At 41.7% G+C, this 17,459-nt stretch overlaps 1 protein-coding gene across 3 annotated transcripts in view; it reads left to right on the top strand.

Moving 5' to 3' along the window:
• The window catches only part of LOC144508496 (rho family-interacting cell polarization regulator 2-like), a 246,089-nt gene that overhangs the window by 160,203 nt on the left and 68,427 nt on the right, over positions 1 to 17,459 (top strand). The window contains exons 12-13 of one of the 3 annotated variants that reach the window (XM_078236465.1): positions 15,934 to 16,063; positions 16,356 to 17,024. In XM_078236465.1, coding sequence (XP_078092591.1) covers positions 15,934 to 16,063; positions 16,356 to 17,024 — 799 coding nt within the window. The remainder of the gene's footprint in view (positions 1 to 15,933; positions 16,064 to 16,355; positions 17,025 to 17,459) is intronic. The other 2 variants (XM_078236466.1, XM_078236467.1) reach the window with 2 other exon arrangements.

Here is a 17,459-nt window from a genome sequence, read left to right on the forward strand (position 1 = left end):
CCAATCCATAGCATAACAAAATCTGACCCAATATGTCTATACCCCTCCTCCTAACTCTCCCTCATAGTGCTTCCATTTGACCCCTCATTATCTGTCATTTCTTTCTCCCTGGCCTTCTATTTGATCTTTATCTTGTCTACCCCCAACTTCTGGATAAACTTCCCTTAATTCCTACCAGGTGCTGGACTTAACCTCTCAGTCACTAATTAGCATTTAGACTTGATATTTTAAGGGGAGAAGGCTACTTGATTATCGTGTCTCTAGCCTTTACCTGTTCAGGAATAGATAGAGGGTGCTACTGTTGCTGTAACCTTTTTGTGTTGCTAAAATAAATTCAATGAAACATCTTAATAACCCTGACTTCTAACTCTTCAAAGTGTCATTGATGAAATAAACTTTTGAAAACTTTGCGTCTATTTTACATTTACAAACATTTTGAGCAGCCTGCTTCAAAACATGGCTGTTCAAAACCAGATGGCCAAATACCCTACATATTATAAATTTATGCACACTACTGTAGGTTTGGAGGTTAGTGTGCATTTGGAATCTGGTGTGAATTTCTGCATCCAAGATGTGCTTTTGCAATTTTCAGTGTGTATGTAACTGATCTTGTGCACTGAGTGGTGTAAAAGGTGCCTCTTAGGGGAGGGAAGAGAATATAGAAGGGACAAAAAATGCACCTGGTTTTGACGCAATGTTTAGTGATTGATTCTAGCGTGGAACTGGTGAGGCTTGACTACTAGCCAACCAGTTGGAACTGCGGCCTGAATTTTCATCCTCGAGATAGGTCGTGAGAGTTGGGAAAATTCCTGGCTCAGCCTGCTGACCTTGGGAGAAAGTGCCTACAAAGGCAGGATCTTCATTGCCAAGGGGCAACTGTGGGCTTGTTTCGCAATTAAAATGTCTAGATAATTGACACTTTTATTGACTTCTGGTGAAATTACTTTTTTAACATAATAGGAAGTCATAAATTCATTATTTTAAAGCTTTTTTTATACATCCTACTGTCACCACAGGTTGTATGGCTTCTCTGTATTGTGAGAGGGTCAATGGGCATGGAAATCTCATTGTTTGGCATTGTGGGTATAAGGAACCATAGAGAGTGGATGGAAAGGGCTTAAGAAACATGAGGAGAGAAGGAGCTTGGTGAGGTGCATAAGTTGGCATAGGGGTATGAACCTGTTTCTTGAAAGGTCTCCTCATGCAGACTAGATTTCACTGCTTGTCAGAGAGGCTGTGAACCATGTCTCTTTCAAAACCTAGCTTGACTCCATGCAAACTTCAGAATAATAGGACATGCCTATCCCTGCAATTTACCCAGCTAGGTTGGGAGTGCTGGATGCAGAGTTTTGACAGGAACCAGCCCCTTATCCTTTAAAGGCACTCCTGAAAATCAGACAACTTGGAATGGGACCGGGGGACCCGGAATTGGGACCTGCCTGACAATTATAAAGGGCTGCTGAGTCATCCAAACCTGGTGAAAATCCAGGCCCATGTCAAGCAGAAGTGGGAATGCTGAAGGAAAAGAGGGAAAGGAAACATAAATATATTTTTTAAACGATGCAAACCTAGTAATGTCCATTAAACTGCAATGGCTGTAAACAAGGGGATCTGAATAGCTGGATTCATGAAACATTTGGCTGGCAGATGAAACCATTGCTCTCTGTTGGGAGTTAAACCTGTGTGACCTATGTGAAATGATTGTTCTAATTCTTTGAGTCCAGGTCATTCTGTGCATGTTTGTTTGGGCATCCCTAAAACTGAATCATCCCAGTGGAATTTGGATTTTCATTGTAGCCAATATCAACTAATTTGAAGCAGAGTTATACTCCTGTCCAAATTCTGAAAGTTAAATCCTTCATCCTTGATGTCTCAATAATACCTGAGATTTTAAAAGTTTATTTGCACTGTATGTTAGAAAAGAAATTTGCTTTCTTTGGCCTTATAATTTTTCTGTCCTCCAGCACCATGTAATATTACCTAGTACTCAAGATATTCAGGGACCTGCTTGCAGACTTTTTTCAATGTTATTATTAAATTACTTGCTCGGAGATGCATGATCGCACCCCAGAGTTATTTACCTGTGTATATTAGCCAACACTTTGCTCCCTTTCTTCCCTTCAGTAGCACGGTTGAGATCAGGAGCTCACTGAATTACCTTGATTGTACTGGGCCGTTATTTATTATCTATAAACATTCGCATCAGAAAGTCTGGTTTTTAACTGAAATTGAAACAAAATCTGTTTTCTGAAAAGAGACTTAAGTTTAATTCTCATTTTATATATTCTATCTTGCGCTCCTGTCAACTAGATCCCTAATCATTCTCATTTTTAAATCCCCCTTTGGCCTTGCTTCTTTCTACCTGTGCAACTTACTACATTCCAAAGCAAGCCCACTATTCTTTTAATTCTGTGTTGCTGCCCAGCTTTTACCTTCCGCCAACATTACCCCTTCCCCTCCCCCAACTCTGTTCCCTATTTTAAGAATCTTTATCCTTCACGTTCCTGCATCATGATCCCTTAGTACCCCTGTGAAGAACCTTGGGATTTTTTATTTTATTAAGTGGGCTATAAAGGTAAATTATTGCTATCAACAGTCTTCTCTGCTTTTGAGTAATTTCTAGTTTTTCTACAACAATTTACAGTTAAATGGCATATTGTATATGTAGAATCACTGCACAGAAACAAATATATTTAACCTGAAGTTGGATGCTAAAGATTCAATAACTAACTTCAGAGAATGTAAAGTGACTGTTATTAGGGCCCCTGTATTCTTAAAAAAAGATTCAGAAATCATTTAACATTGATGATAAATTTTTAGACTTTAGATTCTAATGCACTATTAAACTTTCCCTAATTGTATTCATACTCTCACCAGAAAAAAGTAAAATACCAAGCAATCTAACTAAGAATGATGCACAAAACGATGACATTATGGCGAGCATTTAAATGTTGGATAAAAGAGATTGCAGTCCATTGGTATTAGCTATTCGTGACTTGTTAATTGAAGCTTTGACAATTTGAATCTGATGTATTTTTTTCACTTTTAAACAAGCCTCCTCAAAATGTATTGATGTATTGTGCCAAGAAAACAAAAATATATTCAGTTGAAAACAAAGAACTCAGCAAGAAAGATCCGTACGTTCGTCACTCAGGAAGTTAAATTTAAAAGAAGCTTATAAACAGTATCAAGTCTCAGGATTGGGAGTGTTTTAGAAACCAGAAAAGGAATGCTAGAAAGGTTAATGAAAAGGGAAAAAAATAAAAAATGAGAGTAAATTACCAAGACAGATTATAAGAGCTTTGGTAAGTAAATAAAAAGGAAGAGAATAATTAAAGTAAATGTTGGCCCCCTAGAAGCAGAAACAGGAGAAATTATCATGGGGAATGAGGAAATGACAGTCATTAACCAAATATTTTGTGTGTGTCTTCACAGTAGAAGATGCAAGTTGCTTATCAGAAATAGAGGGGAACCTACAAGCTGAAAATAGTGAAGAAATTAATACCAGCAGAGAAAATTTATTGGAGAAACTCAAGGGACTAAATACAGCAAGCAAGTAGGAAGGCAAAAGGCATGATTTGCTTTGCTCCAAGGGTTTGAAGTACAGGAATAAATAAGACTTGTTACAATTGTATAGGATTTGGTGAGAGCACATCTACAATACTGTGTGCAGTTCTGGTCTTCATATTTAAGGAAAGACGACCGGGAATCTCCCAGCCCGCTGCGTTGTTTGAGTAGTGCAGCAGGCCGAGAGACATCAGCAGGGGGACTCGCGGGCAGTGTCTGGCTTATTGCGAATCCCCAAACCCTTTTTTCTCATGTAATCAGCCCCACACCGGAAATTGGCACGGACCTGATTAACATATGGTAATCTGAATTTCCATATGATTAGCAAACCCAGGACAGTAGTCTCTGGGCCTGCTGGTGTCACCACCCCGCGCTGGGAGAGGTTTCCACCAGCGTGGTTTACAACTGTTCTTCACAACTGGGAACAGGTGTGCTCACCCCACTGGTGGGGACAGAAGCCATTAAGGCCCCCTGCTCCCCAGGAGGTCGAAGCAGGTGGGGACCCCCTTGGCCAGTGCCAGCCTGGCACCCTGACACCGCTCACTAGGCATTGGGCAGTGCCAGGGACAGGCTATACTGGGGGGCATGATCGGTGGTGGTGGGGGGACCCGTTGCCACCCAGCCATGAGATCGGTGGGGGAGGGAAAGGGGGTGATTGAGGCTGGCCAAGGGGGAGGAGATCAGAGCTGGCCAGGGGAGGGGAGTCAGGCAGACCAGTAATTGGTGGGGTGGGTGGGGGGAATCAGGAAGGCCAGCGATCAGGAGGAGGAGGCCGGTGATGGGGGTGCCGGAGTGCATGTGCCGATCTCCCCACTGACAGATTAGCGCATTCATAGTGGCCTGTTGAGCGTGCTGATTCTGGCCTCTCTAGTGGGATGAGGCCCCACCCTCCACTTTCTGGTGTGAATCTCTCTGAGGCACTCTGTGAAGCACAGAGTGACGGAGATTCGTTCAGGTGAGAACGCCCAAAAAACGGGCCGGAAAATCTCCCATTTTCCTGCCTGTTGGGCACTTTGCTTTTTTTGGGGAGAATCCTGGCCAACATATATCAGAGGCAGTGCAGTGAAAGTTCACCAAATTATTCCTGAAAGAATGGGTTGTGCTATGATGAGAGGCTGTGTAAATTGGGCGCTTATTCTCTGAAATTTAGACGAATGAGAGGTGATCTCACTGAAACATACATAACTCGGGGTGGGGGGGTGGGGTGGGGGGGGGGGGGGGGCGCTTGTGTCTCTATTGGTTAGGGAAAACAAAACACAAGGGCACAGTCTCAGAGTAAGGGGACAACCATTTAGGACTGAGAAAAAGCTATTTGACTCCAAGGGCGGCACGGTGGCACAGTTGTTAACAAGGCTACCTCACAGCGCTAGGGACCCAGGTTCAATCCCGGCCTCGGTCACTGTCTGTGTAGAGTTTGCACTTTCTCTCCATGTCTGCATGGGTTTCCTCCAGGTGCTCCGGTTTGCTCCCCCAGTCCAAAGATGTGCGGGTTAGATTGATTGGTCATGCTAAATTGACCCTAGTGTCACGGGGATTAACAAGGTGAATGTGTGGGGTTATGGAAATAGGGCCTGGGTGGGATTGCGGTCGGTACCGACTTGATGGGCCAAATGGCTTCCTTCTGTATGGTAGAGATTCTATGATTCTAAGTGGCTGTGAATCTTTGGAACTCTCTACCCTAGATGGTTGTGAAGGCTCCATTGTTGAATATATTTAAGGCTGAGATAGACTGATTTTTGGTCTCTTATGGAATCAAGGCATATGGGAAGCAGGTGGGAAAGTGGAGTAGAAGCATGTGATCAACCATAATCTTACTGAATGACAGAACAGACTCGACCATTTGCTCCTATTTCTTGTGTTCATCTATTCTTTGGTCACTTCCCCTAATTCATATTTCTCTAATGCCTGATGTTAGGCCTTGCCTTTTCTCACCTTAGGTTATTAATTATATTAGTGTGTTAAATAAAAGCAAATTGTTGTTAAGTATTCAACACATTTTTTAAAAACCTCTACTAGCTGACCACGTTTTTAATCATGTGCAGTATATGTTTTTACCTAAGCAAAACTTTTACAGCAGGCCATAAGCATATTGTTGAGAGAAATAATGGCCTCAAAATTGACGGTGAGGTGGGCAGGGAGCAGGGAGGCGTGATGAGAAGTCCAGAAATGCAGGAAGTTTCCCATGCTTCCCAGCTGGCAACTAGCTAGATTGAGAGGCTGACTGGTTGTGGGATGAGAAAACCTAAGTTAGAAGGCTGTAGTCTGGGACTGGATCGGGGTGGAGGTTTGGAGCAATTTTAGTGGTGGTGGGGGTCAGCCCGGAGATTGAGGCATTTGGGGAAGAGTGGGGCGTTCAACAAATCACAGACAGGGAGACCAATGGAAGCAGGTTAGCTCGGAGGAGCTGGAGAAGGTGCTGGAAAGGCATTTACAATAGAGATATAAGAACAGGAACAGGCCATTTAACCCCTCGAGTGTGATCAACAAAATCATGATTGATCTGCAACTTATCTGCTAGATTTGGCCCTTATTCTCCTACAGATGTTGGGTTCCCCAACCCTGAGAAGTCTCAAAATGTGAAATCTAAAATGTTGCAGAAACTGAGGCACACAGTCCCATTAACATGTTTATTTACTTTTTATTCTTTCACAGGACATGGGCATTGCTAGCTAGGCCAGCAATTTTATTGCCCATCTCTAATTGCACCTTGGAAACTATAGAACCATCGAATTCCTGCAGTGCAGAAAGAGGCTATTCAGCCCATCAAGCCTGCACCAACTCTCTGAAAGACATCTTACCCAGGCCCATCCCCTGCCCTATCTCTGTAACCATCCGCAATTCCATTGGCTAATCTATCTAACCTACACATCTTTGGACTGTGGGTGGAAACTGGAGCACCCAGAGGAAACCCACATTGACATGGGGAGAACGTGCAAACTGCACACATATTCACCCAAGACTGGAATCGTACTCGGTCCCTGGCATTGTAAGGCGGTACTGCCACTGTGCCAGAAAGGTGCTCGTAAGCCAGTTTCTTGAACTACTGCAGTTCATGTGGTGTTATAGAGTCATAGAGGTTTACAGCATGGAAACAGGCCCTTCGGCCCAACTTGGCCATGCCACCCTTTTTTTTAAACCCTTAAACTAATCCCAATTGCTTGCATTTGGCCCATATCCCTCTATACCCATCTTACCCATGTAACTATCTAAATGCTTTTTAAAAGACAAAATTGTATCCGCCTCTGCCACTACCTCTGGCAGCTTGTTCCAGACACTCACCACCCTCTGTATGAAAAAATTGCCCCTCTGGACACTTTTGTATCTCTCCCCTCTCACCTTAAACCTATACCCTCTTGTTGTGTTGGTACACTCTCAGTGCTGCTTCGGAGGGAGTTGCAGGATTTTGAGCCAGTGACAGTGAGGGAACAGAGATTTGTTCTAAGTCAGGATGGTGTGTGAACTTGGACGGGAACTTGCAGGTGGTGGTGTTCCCATCTATCTGCTGTCCTTGTCATTCGAGGTGTTGAAGGTCATAGGTTTAAAAGTTGCTGTTGAAGGAGCCTTGGTGAGTTCTTGTAGATGGTACACGCTGCTGCCACTGTGTTTTGGTGGTGGAGCGAAAAGATGTTGGAGGTGATAGATAGCAAGGCAATCAAGTGGGCTGTTTTGTCCTGGATAGTGTCAAATTTCTTGAATGTTGATGGAGCTGCACTCAACTAGGTAAGTGGAGAGTATTCCACCATACTCTTGACTTGTGCCTTATAGATTGTGGACAGACTTTGAGGAGTCAGGAGGCGAGTTACTCTCTTCAGAATTCCCAGCCTCTGACCTGTTTTTGTAAGCCCCAGTATTTCAATGGCTGGTGCAATTCAGTTTCTGGTCAATTCAGTTTCTGGATTGTTGATAGTGGGGCATTCTGCGATGGTAATGTCATTGAATGTCAAGTGCTCATAGTTAGAGTCTCTCTTGTTGGTGATGGTCATTGCTTGGTACTTGTATGACATGAATATTACTTGCCACATGTCAACACAAGCCTGAATATTGTCCAGATCTTTCTGCATTTGGAACTGCTTCAATATCTGAAGAGTTGTGAATGGTGCTGTAATCATCAGCAAACATCCCCACTTCTGACCTTATCATGGAATCTTCATTGATGAAGCAACTGATGATTGTTGGGCCAAGGACACTACCCTGAGGAACTCCTGCAGTGATATCCTGGGGCTGAGATGGTTGACCTTGAACAGCCACAAACATTTTCTCTTGTGCTGGGGTATGACTCCAACCAGGATTCCTTCAATGAGAACTGTAACAATACTTTATAACTATGAAATATGTCTAAAATATTTTCCTATGGTTTATCCAAGTAGCACCTAAAATCCATTAGAAGTCCGACTGAATTGATATTGCTTTTACATAGAAACATAGAAACCCTACAGTGCAGAAGGAAGCCATTCGGCCCATCGAGTCTGCACCGACCACAATCCCACCCAGACCCTACCCCCACATATTTACCTGCTAATCCCTCTAACCTATGCATCCCAGGACTCTAAGGGGCAATTTTTAACCTGGCCAATCAATCTAACCCGTACAGTGCAACAGTACAACCTAACCCATAAATTTTAATTTATGCTTTACAACATTATATTCAGTCCTGTGAGTACAAACAACACTGTAACTAGCAGTAGCCTTTATCATCAAATCTTTTTCTGTGTAATGTAAAAGTGCCCCTTTTTCTATTATTTGATATAGCTTCTCATGAAAATATGTGCAGGTTAGGTGAATTGGCCATGCTAAATTACCCTTTAGTGTCCCATGATGTGTGGGTAGGGGGATTAGCGGGGTAAATATGTGGGGCTACAGGGATAGGGCCTGGGTGGGATGCTCTGTTAGAGAGTCCGTGCAGGCTCGATGGGCCAAATGGCCACTTTCTGCAATTTAGGGATTCTATGATTCGCAGACTGAGTTCCAGATCAATATTGCCACCTTAAGGTAGCATTCTGTTATGACAGCATTTCCTGTACAAATCACAGTTTTAGTTTAAGCAATAGCATCATCTGGTATGCAATACTGTCATTTCTGTATATATAGAAAACAATGTTGCAAAAAAATTACTCGCACGTGCTACTCTTTCGTGTTTTCTTGTGCTGAGATTGCACTGATTGTCTTTTAAGTGGAATCGTCACTGTGCTGGTTATGAATTAATAATGTGGGGATGTGATGCGCTGTGAAGATCTTTTCCCCTGTTGTTCTGAATTCCACTCTGAGATTAGTTGTAGAATGATAATTTTCTGCACATCCAATTAGAAATTTGGAATGTGTCATTAAAGTAACATGTATAGTTTATGATTGACAAAAGACTGGCTATTCATAGAACAGTCTGCAAGTTCCTGATTGTAAGTTCTACCCGAGAGATAAGTTATTGTCATGGGTAGGGAATTAGTTAGGAATCAGCAGATATGTATAGGTACTTCAATTGACAGGATTTGCCTCTCTCTATTGACCTCATTGCTTCTTTTTTCATTCGCTCATGGGATGTGAGCGTCACTAGTTGGGCCAGCATTTATTGTCCATCTCTAATTGCCCTTGAACTGAGTGGTTTGCTAGGCCATTTCAGAAGGCATTTTTAAGAGTCAACAACAACATTCTATTCTTCTACATTGCTGTGGGTCTGGAGTCACATCATCAGGTAAGGATGGCAGATTTCCTTCCCTGAAGCATATTAGTGAACCAGATGGATTTTGACAACAATTTAAATTAATTTACGGTCACCATTAGACTTTTCATAGAATCCCTACGGTGCAGAAGGAGGCCATTCAGCCCATCGAGCCTGCACTGACAACAACCCCAGGCCCTATCCCCATAACCCCACATATTTACCCTGCTAATCCCGCTGACACTAAGGGTCAATTTAACATGGCCAATCCATCTAACCTGCACATCTGTGGACTGTAGGAGGAATGATGTGGAGATGCCGGCGTTGGACTGGGGTAAACACAGTAAGAAGTTTAACAACACCAGGTTAAAGTCCAACAGGTTTATTTGGTAGCAAAAGCCACACAAGCTTTCGGAGCTGCAAGCCCCTTCTTCAGGTGAGTGGGAATTCGAATTCCCACTCACCTGAAGAAGGGGCTTGCAGCTCCGAAAGCTTGTGTGGCTTTTGCTACCAAATAAACCTGTTGGACTTTAACCTGGTGTTGTTAAACTTCTTACTGTAGGAGGAAGCCAGAGCACCTGGAATTAACCCACACAGGGAGAATTTGCAAACTCCACACAGAGAGTCACTCAAAGCTGGAACTGAACCCGGGTCCCTGGCACTGTGAGGCAGCAGTGCTAACCATGGCAAAGTGCTCTCAATGATAGTTAGCTACTAACGTGGCATGTCCCTTTAAAGCCACTGTACTGTATAGGCAAATCAACATAACTGGAGGTGGTAATAAATAGCTGAGGTAATTGAAATAGAAATTACAATAGCTGATACACCTTAGGGTCCATGACAATGACCAATTATCTTTCATTTTTAAGATTACTTTGCAACTGTTTCAAGGTTTGACATTTTGAAGTATGATTCTAATTAGCATAAAACTACTTAATATTTATGGGAATGCATCTCCTGTGGCATTCCTTATGGTGAATTTGATAGCACAAAATTAGGTGATAATATAAGTTATGACGAGGATGCAAATAGACTTGGACAGGCTAAATGAATGGGCAAGAACATGGCAGATGGAATATAATGTGAATAAATGTGAAGCTATCCACTTTGGTAGAAGAAACAGAAATACAAAATATTACTTAAATGGTCGTACTCAAAGGGACCTGGGTGTCCTTGTTCATGAGTCATTAACATGCAGGTGCGTGCAGCAAGCGATAAGGAAGGCAAATGATATGTTGACCATCATCGCAAGGAGACTTGAGTGAAGAGGTCTTGCTGCAATTTTATAGAACCTTAGTGAGACAACACTTTGTGTGCCATTTTTGTCTCCTTATCTAAGGAAGCATATATTTGCCATAGAGGGAGTGCAATTGAGGTTCACCAGACCAGTCCCCGGGATGGTAGGATTATCTTATGAGGAAAGATTGAAGAAACTTGTCCTATATTCTCCAGAGATTTGAAGAATGAGCAGTGATCTTATTAAGATCTACAAAATTCATAAGGGCATGGAAGTGTGGAAGTTACAATGTTCAGATTGAAGTTTCATAGTTTGGAAGTTAAATTGTGCAGAAGTTAAAGTGTTCAAATTAAAAAGTTTATGCTTTCTCTATACAGTAGTGGAAAATGCTTATCAGCTTACTGACTTTCAAAAGGAGTCAGTCTCTGCTATTTTTTCACAGGTCCTATAACATTTTCCTTTTTCAGCATTCACCAGAGGGTGAGCAAGATCAGATTTTTTCCATAACAAATACCAAAGGCAAGATATGAGAATATGCTATGCAAATGAAGGATTAGCAGAAGTCAATTTTTCATCGACTGAGAAAGGGCGAAAAGCCAGGATTTAATTGGCAAATATGTATGTCAAGGAAAGATGTGAAAAATCTCTTGTTCCTGATTTGCTGTAATTGACTATAACTGCTGAGCTGTTTCTCTGTAACCTCAGAACTGCTCCAGTTATCCGGAGTTCTCCTTGTGCATAAGTAAAGGCCTTGCATTGGATGCATGGTGTCCAGCGCTGTTTGTGTAAAGAGTCGACTGAGTGCCTTTAGATTGCTGTTACCCAAGAGAACTCTGACAATAGGGTGGATATAGATATAATGTTTCCCTTGACTGGTGAATCCAGAACCAGGGGACATAGTCTCAAAATTAGGGTAAGGCCATTTAAGACTGAGATGAGGAGGAATTTCTTCACTGAGGGTGGTGAATTTTTTGAATTCTCTACTCCAGAGGGCTGGAAGCTCAATCATTGAGTATGTTCAAGACAGCAATTCATAGATTTCTGCAGACAAGTGGCATCAAGGGATACGGAGATAGCACGGAAAAGTGATGTTGAGGTAGATAACCAGCTATGATCTAATTGAATGGCAGAGCTGACTTGACGGGCTGACTGGCCTTCTCCAGTTCCTACAAATCGGAGTCTGTCCCATATTATCGTAATGGGCAGTTTTCAACAAATTGTGATGGGATTATATTACAGAAATTAAGTATGACACTTGCAGGAAGTACACATTAATATGTCTTATTTCAGTTATTCCTTCAAAGTCAATTTGCAGGGTAACACCTTGCTACGTTGGGCTCATAGCCTGCTCTTGGGCCTCTACCAATGCTGTTCTTTGTTTTATTTCTTTACTGTGGGATACATAAGTTGAATTGCACTCTTAAGGGCCAGAATTTTCTAGCCCTTCATGTTGGTGGAATTTTCCAGTCCTGTTGATGTGAACAGGGATTTCAATGACTTGCCAATCCCACCACAGGAGAACCCGCTATTGGGAGAAGATGGGAGATATGACCTGGTTTTTTTTCCATTCCTGTTAAACCTATTCGGTTCTCCATCCTCTTCCATTCAATGTGAACTAACTGAACTGGGGATCTGATTAATGGTGGATTCAGCAAATTAAAAAAATAAATCTTTCATGGATTCCATAGAGGTGTTTGCTCATAAATGTAGTCAGAGTTCTGACGCATTCTATTTTTTTTTTGGTCAGGCTATCTTTAAATCTATATAAGAGATTCGTTGAGGATGTAATAATTAGGTTGTACAAAGGGGAACCAGTAGATGTAGTGTATTTGGATTTTCAAAAGACATTTGATATGGCGCCACATTAAAGATAAAAGTAAGAGCTCACGGTGTTGGGGGTGACATTTTAGCATGGACAGAGGATTGGCAAATGAAAGGAAATAGAAAGTTGGGATAAATAGATTATTTTCAAGTTGACAGACTGTAACTAGTGGCATGCTGCAGAGATCAGTGCTGGGGGTTCAACTATTTATTTTTCATGGTAAAGACTTGGATGAAGTGACTAACTATTATAGCCGAATTTGCAGATGATATGAAGATAGGTAGGAAAGCGGGTTTTAAGAAGGATACAAAGAGTCTGTATAGATAGGTTAGGTGAATGGGCAAGCATTGAGTATAATGTGAGAAAGTGAGAGGTTGTCCACTTTGGCAGGAAGAATAGAAAAATAGAATATTATTTAAATGGAGAGGAATTGCAGAATGTTGCAGTAAAGAATGATTTGGTGTCCTTGTACTTGATTCATAAAATGTTAGTATCAAGGTACAGCAAGTAATTAGGAAGACAAATGGACTCTTGCCCTTTATTGCAAGGGGGATGGAGTATAAAAGTAGGTAAGTCTTGCTACGGATGTACAGGGCATTGGTGAGACCACACCTGGAATCATGTTACAGTTTTGGTCACTTTATTTAAGGAAAGATATACTTGCATTGGAAGCAATTCACAGAATATTCACTTGGCTAATTCCTGGCATGAAGCGATTGGCCTGTGAGGAAATGTTGAGCAATTTGGGCCTCTACTCGTTGGAGTTTATAAGAATGAGAGGTGATCTTATAAGAATCTGAGAGGGTTTAAGATTACAGATGCTGAGAGGGTGTTTTATCCTATGGGAGAATCTAGAACTAGAGGGCACAGTTTAAAGATAAGGGGCTCCCATCTGAGATGAAATGAGGAGGAATTTCTTCTTTCAGATGGTTATTAATCTTTGGAATTCTCTTCCACAGATAACAGTGAAGGGAGAGTTATTGAATATGTTCAAGGCTGAATTAGACATGTTTTTGATTGACCATGGAAACAAGGATAATGGAGGATGGCAAGAAAGTAGCATTGAGGTCACAATCAATGGGCGGCACAGTGACACAGTGGTTAGCACTGCTGCCTCACAGCACCAGGGACCCGGGTTCGATTCCTGGCTTGTGTCACTGTGTGTGGAGTTTGCACGTTCTCCCCGTGTCTGCGTGGGTTTCCTCCAGGTGCTCCGGTTTCCGCCCACAGATCAGAGATTTTCAGGTTAGCTGGATTGGCCAAGCAAAATTGCCCCTTAGTGTCAGGGGGCTAGCTAGGGTAAATGAATGGGATTATGGGGATAGGACCTGTCAGTGCAGACTTGATGGGCTGAATAGCCTCCTTCTGCACTGTAGGGATCTATGATCTAATCAGATCAGTCGTGATTTTATTGAATGGCATAACAGGCTCAGTGGGGCAAATAGCCACCTCCTGCTCCCATCCATTCTGATATTATTTTCTTACAAGCTTAAGTTTGGAAGTACAATTAAGATCTCATTGTTTATAATGCAGAATTGCCTAAAAAAAAAAGCATGGAGTTTATATTTGCAAACTCAACATTTGGTTAGGAAACTGAAATTCCTTCATGAGACTCATTTCACATTTTACAGATTATATTAATGGGCTAACGTGCAAGAGAAATACTACAGATTAGATTTTTCCAAAGATCTTTGAAAATAACGGATGAGACCTAGTTCTGGAACTTAATTTTATTTCATCCCAGCATGGCTCTTGATGTCCATCTATGATGGATGCTCAGTGAGCTGGCATGGACGGTGTAAGGGCAAAGAGTGGTCGGTGGGAGGCATGGGTTGTCATGAGTTAATAGTAAGTTGGCATAAAGGCTCTGAGGAGCCATGGTAATGGGAGCGTGTTTGTGAGTTTGCATGTATTCACATAGGGAGTAGGTGGGGTGGGGGGCAAGAATTAATGGGCCCATTGTTTAACGAAACTACTGGGACAAAGTTGCAGTGAACCGAGGCTTGATATTTAAATAAACCACCTTTGCAGCCAGCAACTCCCACGACTGACCTGACTATACCCTACAACTGCCACCACCTCAGCCACAAGCCCTTCCCCGCTCCAGTGAGAATCATGCCATTCAGGGCATGTTTTTCCTAAGGCAGATCTGCTGAGCTGAGTCCATTATTAAAGATGAGATTGCAGAGTACTTGGAAGTGCATGGTAAAGTAGGACTGAGTCAGCACGGTTTTGTCAAGGGGAGGTCATGTCTGACAAATCTGTTAGAGTTCTTTGAGGAGGTAACAAGGAACTTAGATAAAGGAGAACCAGTGGATGTGATTTATTTAGATTTCCAAAAGGCCTTTGACAAGGTGCCTTTTAGGAGACTGTTAAATAAGTAAGTGCCTATGGTGTTAAGGGTAAGATCATGGCATGGATAGAGGATTGGTTGACTGGCAGAAAGCAGAGAGTGGGGATAAAGAGGTCTTTTTCAGGATGGCAGCTCGTGACTAGTGGTGTGCCTCAGGGGTCAGTGCTGGGACCACAACTTTTCACAATATACATTAATTATTTGGAGGAAGGAACTGAAGGCACTGTTGCTAAGTTTGCAGATGATACAAAGATATGTAGAGGGACAGGTAATATTGAGGAATTAGGGAGGCTGCAGAAGGACTTGGACAGGTTAGGAGAGTGGGAAAAGAAGTGGCAGATGGAATACAATGTGTAGAAGTGTGAGGTTATGCACTTTGGAAGGAGGAATGGAGGCATAGACTATTTTCTTAATGGGAAAATGCTTAGGAAATCAGAAACACAAAGGGACTTGGGAGTCCTTGTTCAAGATTCTCTTAAGGTTAACGTGCAGGTTCAGTCGGCAGTTAGGAAGGCAAATGCAATGTTAGCACTCATGTCAAGAGGGCTAGAATACAAGAGCAGGGATGTACTTCTGAGGCTGTATAAGGCTCAGACCTCATTTGGACTATTGTGAGTAGTTTTGGGCCCCATATCTAAGGAAGGATGTGCTGGCCTTGGAAAGGGTCCAGAGGAAGTTCACAAGAAAGATTCCTGGAATGAAGAACTTGTCATATGAGGAACAGTTGAGGACTCTGGATCTATACTCGGAGTTTAGAAGGATGAGGAGGGATCTTATTGAAACTTGCAGGATACTGCGAGGCCTGGATAGAGTGGACATGGAGAGGATATTTCCACTAGTAGGAAAAACTAGAACCAGAGGGCACAACCTCAGGCTAAAGGGATGATCCTTTAAAACAGATATGAGGAGGAATTTCTTCAGCCAGAGAGTGGTGAATCTATGGAACTCTTTGCTGCAGAAGGCTGTGGAGGCTTAAGATAGAGATAGATAGCTTCTTGATTAATAATGGGATCAGGAGTTATGGGGAAAAGGCAGGAGAATGGGGATGAGAAAAATATCAGCCATGATTGAATGGTGGAGCAGACTCGATGGGTCGAGTGGCCTAATTCTGCTTATATGTCTTTTGGTCTTATGAGCTGGAAAATCTCCTGACTCAAGTTATCTACCTCCGGAGCAAAAATCCAGCCCTGTCTGACAAAATTAAACATTTTTATTTCAGAAGTATCATACGGAAGCCTGAATTGAGGTTTTTAATGTTTGTGTCTGCTTTTAATTTCTCTCCTACCTTTGCTTTGTCACAGTCCATTTGATAATGATGAAGTTTCAGTAACATCTGGATCTATCACCAAATTCTCTTTACCAAGTAGGAAATGTTCTGTGTATAACTGGACACCTCCCAGCACCCCCAGCTTCAGGGACAAGTACTTCTCTGTGAGTATCTCAAAATGAATGTGTCATATTGCAATAAACAATGCTTTTCTGTAACTTTTGACAGTCAAGGTTAATAAATTAAAGTTAATCTTAACAGGAAATAACTGCCAGGTGTTGACTCATGTTTAGGATGTATGATATAATCTTGTATTGACATGCCTTGTATAAAATAGCACAAATTGTGAAAAAAAATCTAGTAACTTTATATGTCTCAATAAGTTAACTCAGTTATATCTTAATACTGTCATTATGAAGGGGTGTATTAATCCTCTATTTTCTATTCTGTTACAAGCAGCACATTGGACAAGAGGATGCACTACCTCTATTATGCAATGAAACAAAAGGAACTTTTATCTTTAGTCATTTAGGAAATGGATACCACAGTACACATTTGTCATCGGTGCCGGAGAATGAGAAATTTTACAATTACGCAAATATAGACAAGCAAGGAAACAGTCACTTCACTGATGACACATTAGCTGTTCAAGAATCACCTATGGAATTATCCCATTGCTTGCAAGGAGCTGCCCCTACAGGAATGATCGCACAATCACCGTATGTAAAAGCAAGCTATCCAAATCAAAAAGAATTTCCAAGAGATTCGACACAAGCCAGACAATTTCAAAGTTGTTCAGCGATGGCAAAATCTGCTTTGCATGTCGAGCCACAGCAGAAGCTTCAGCAGCCAAGTAGGAAATTTGCTGAATGGAACTCAACAGGCCACGTTAGAAATGCAGATCTCACCAAATCGTTAGGTCCACAGAGAACTATGACAGTATTCAATACACATAAAAATAGCGCTTCAGTGTCTTCTGGAAAGAATACAAGGACAGATTTTATTTCAGTGAATATAGGAACTGTACTGCAAGAAATATTGATTATTCTAAGGACGGATCAAAAAAACTATCAGGAACTTCAGAATCTAGAGCAGCAGGTTCTGCATTTGAGAGATAGCCTGAAGGTATGGTCCTAGTGTTTCTCCAACAATTATCAGATCTGTAAGTTGAAGCTGGTATTTTAATATTTTCATGGAAAAAACAGGTGGAGAATCTTTTAATATCCAGTAAAACTAAATTTATGCTCCTTTTAATGTAAAATAGTTACCGACAAGGGAGAATTGTGGGATAATTTTCTCCCTTTTTTCCACTTCTTGACTGACCACAATACTTATTTTAGAGAAGTGTTTAACTCTTGTGACTTTAAAGAAGAGACGGAAACCAGACTTAAGGATAAATGCTTATTTTCACAGTACCAAAAATATTTTCATAACAAACACCCACTCATTCACACAAGACAAACACCATGCAAACACAAATGAAAGATAATTTTTAAAGATCTAAAGAGGTGTTTCTTTAAGTCCCTAAAGTCAATATTACTTAGCATAGCAGGCCTGAAA

Source organism: Mustelus asterias, chromosome 20 (assembly GCF_964213995.1).
Source record: "Mustelus asterias chromosome 20, sMusAst1.hap1.1, whole genome shotgun sequence".
NCBI lineage: Eukaryota > Metazoa > Chordata > Chondrichthyes > Carcharhiniformes > Triakidae > Mustelus > Mustelus asterias.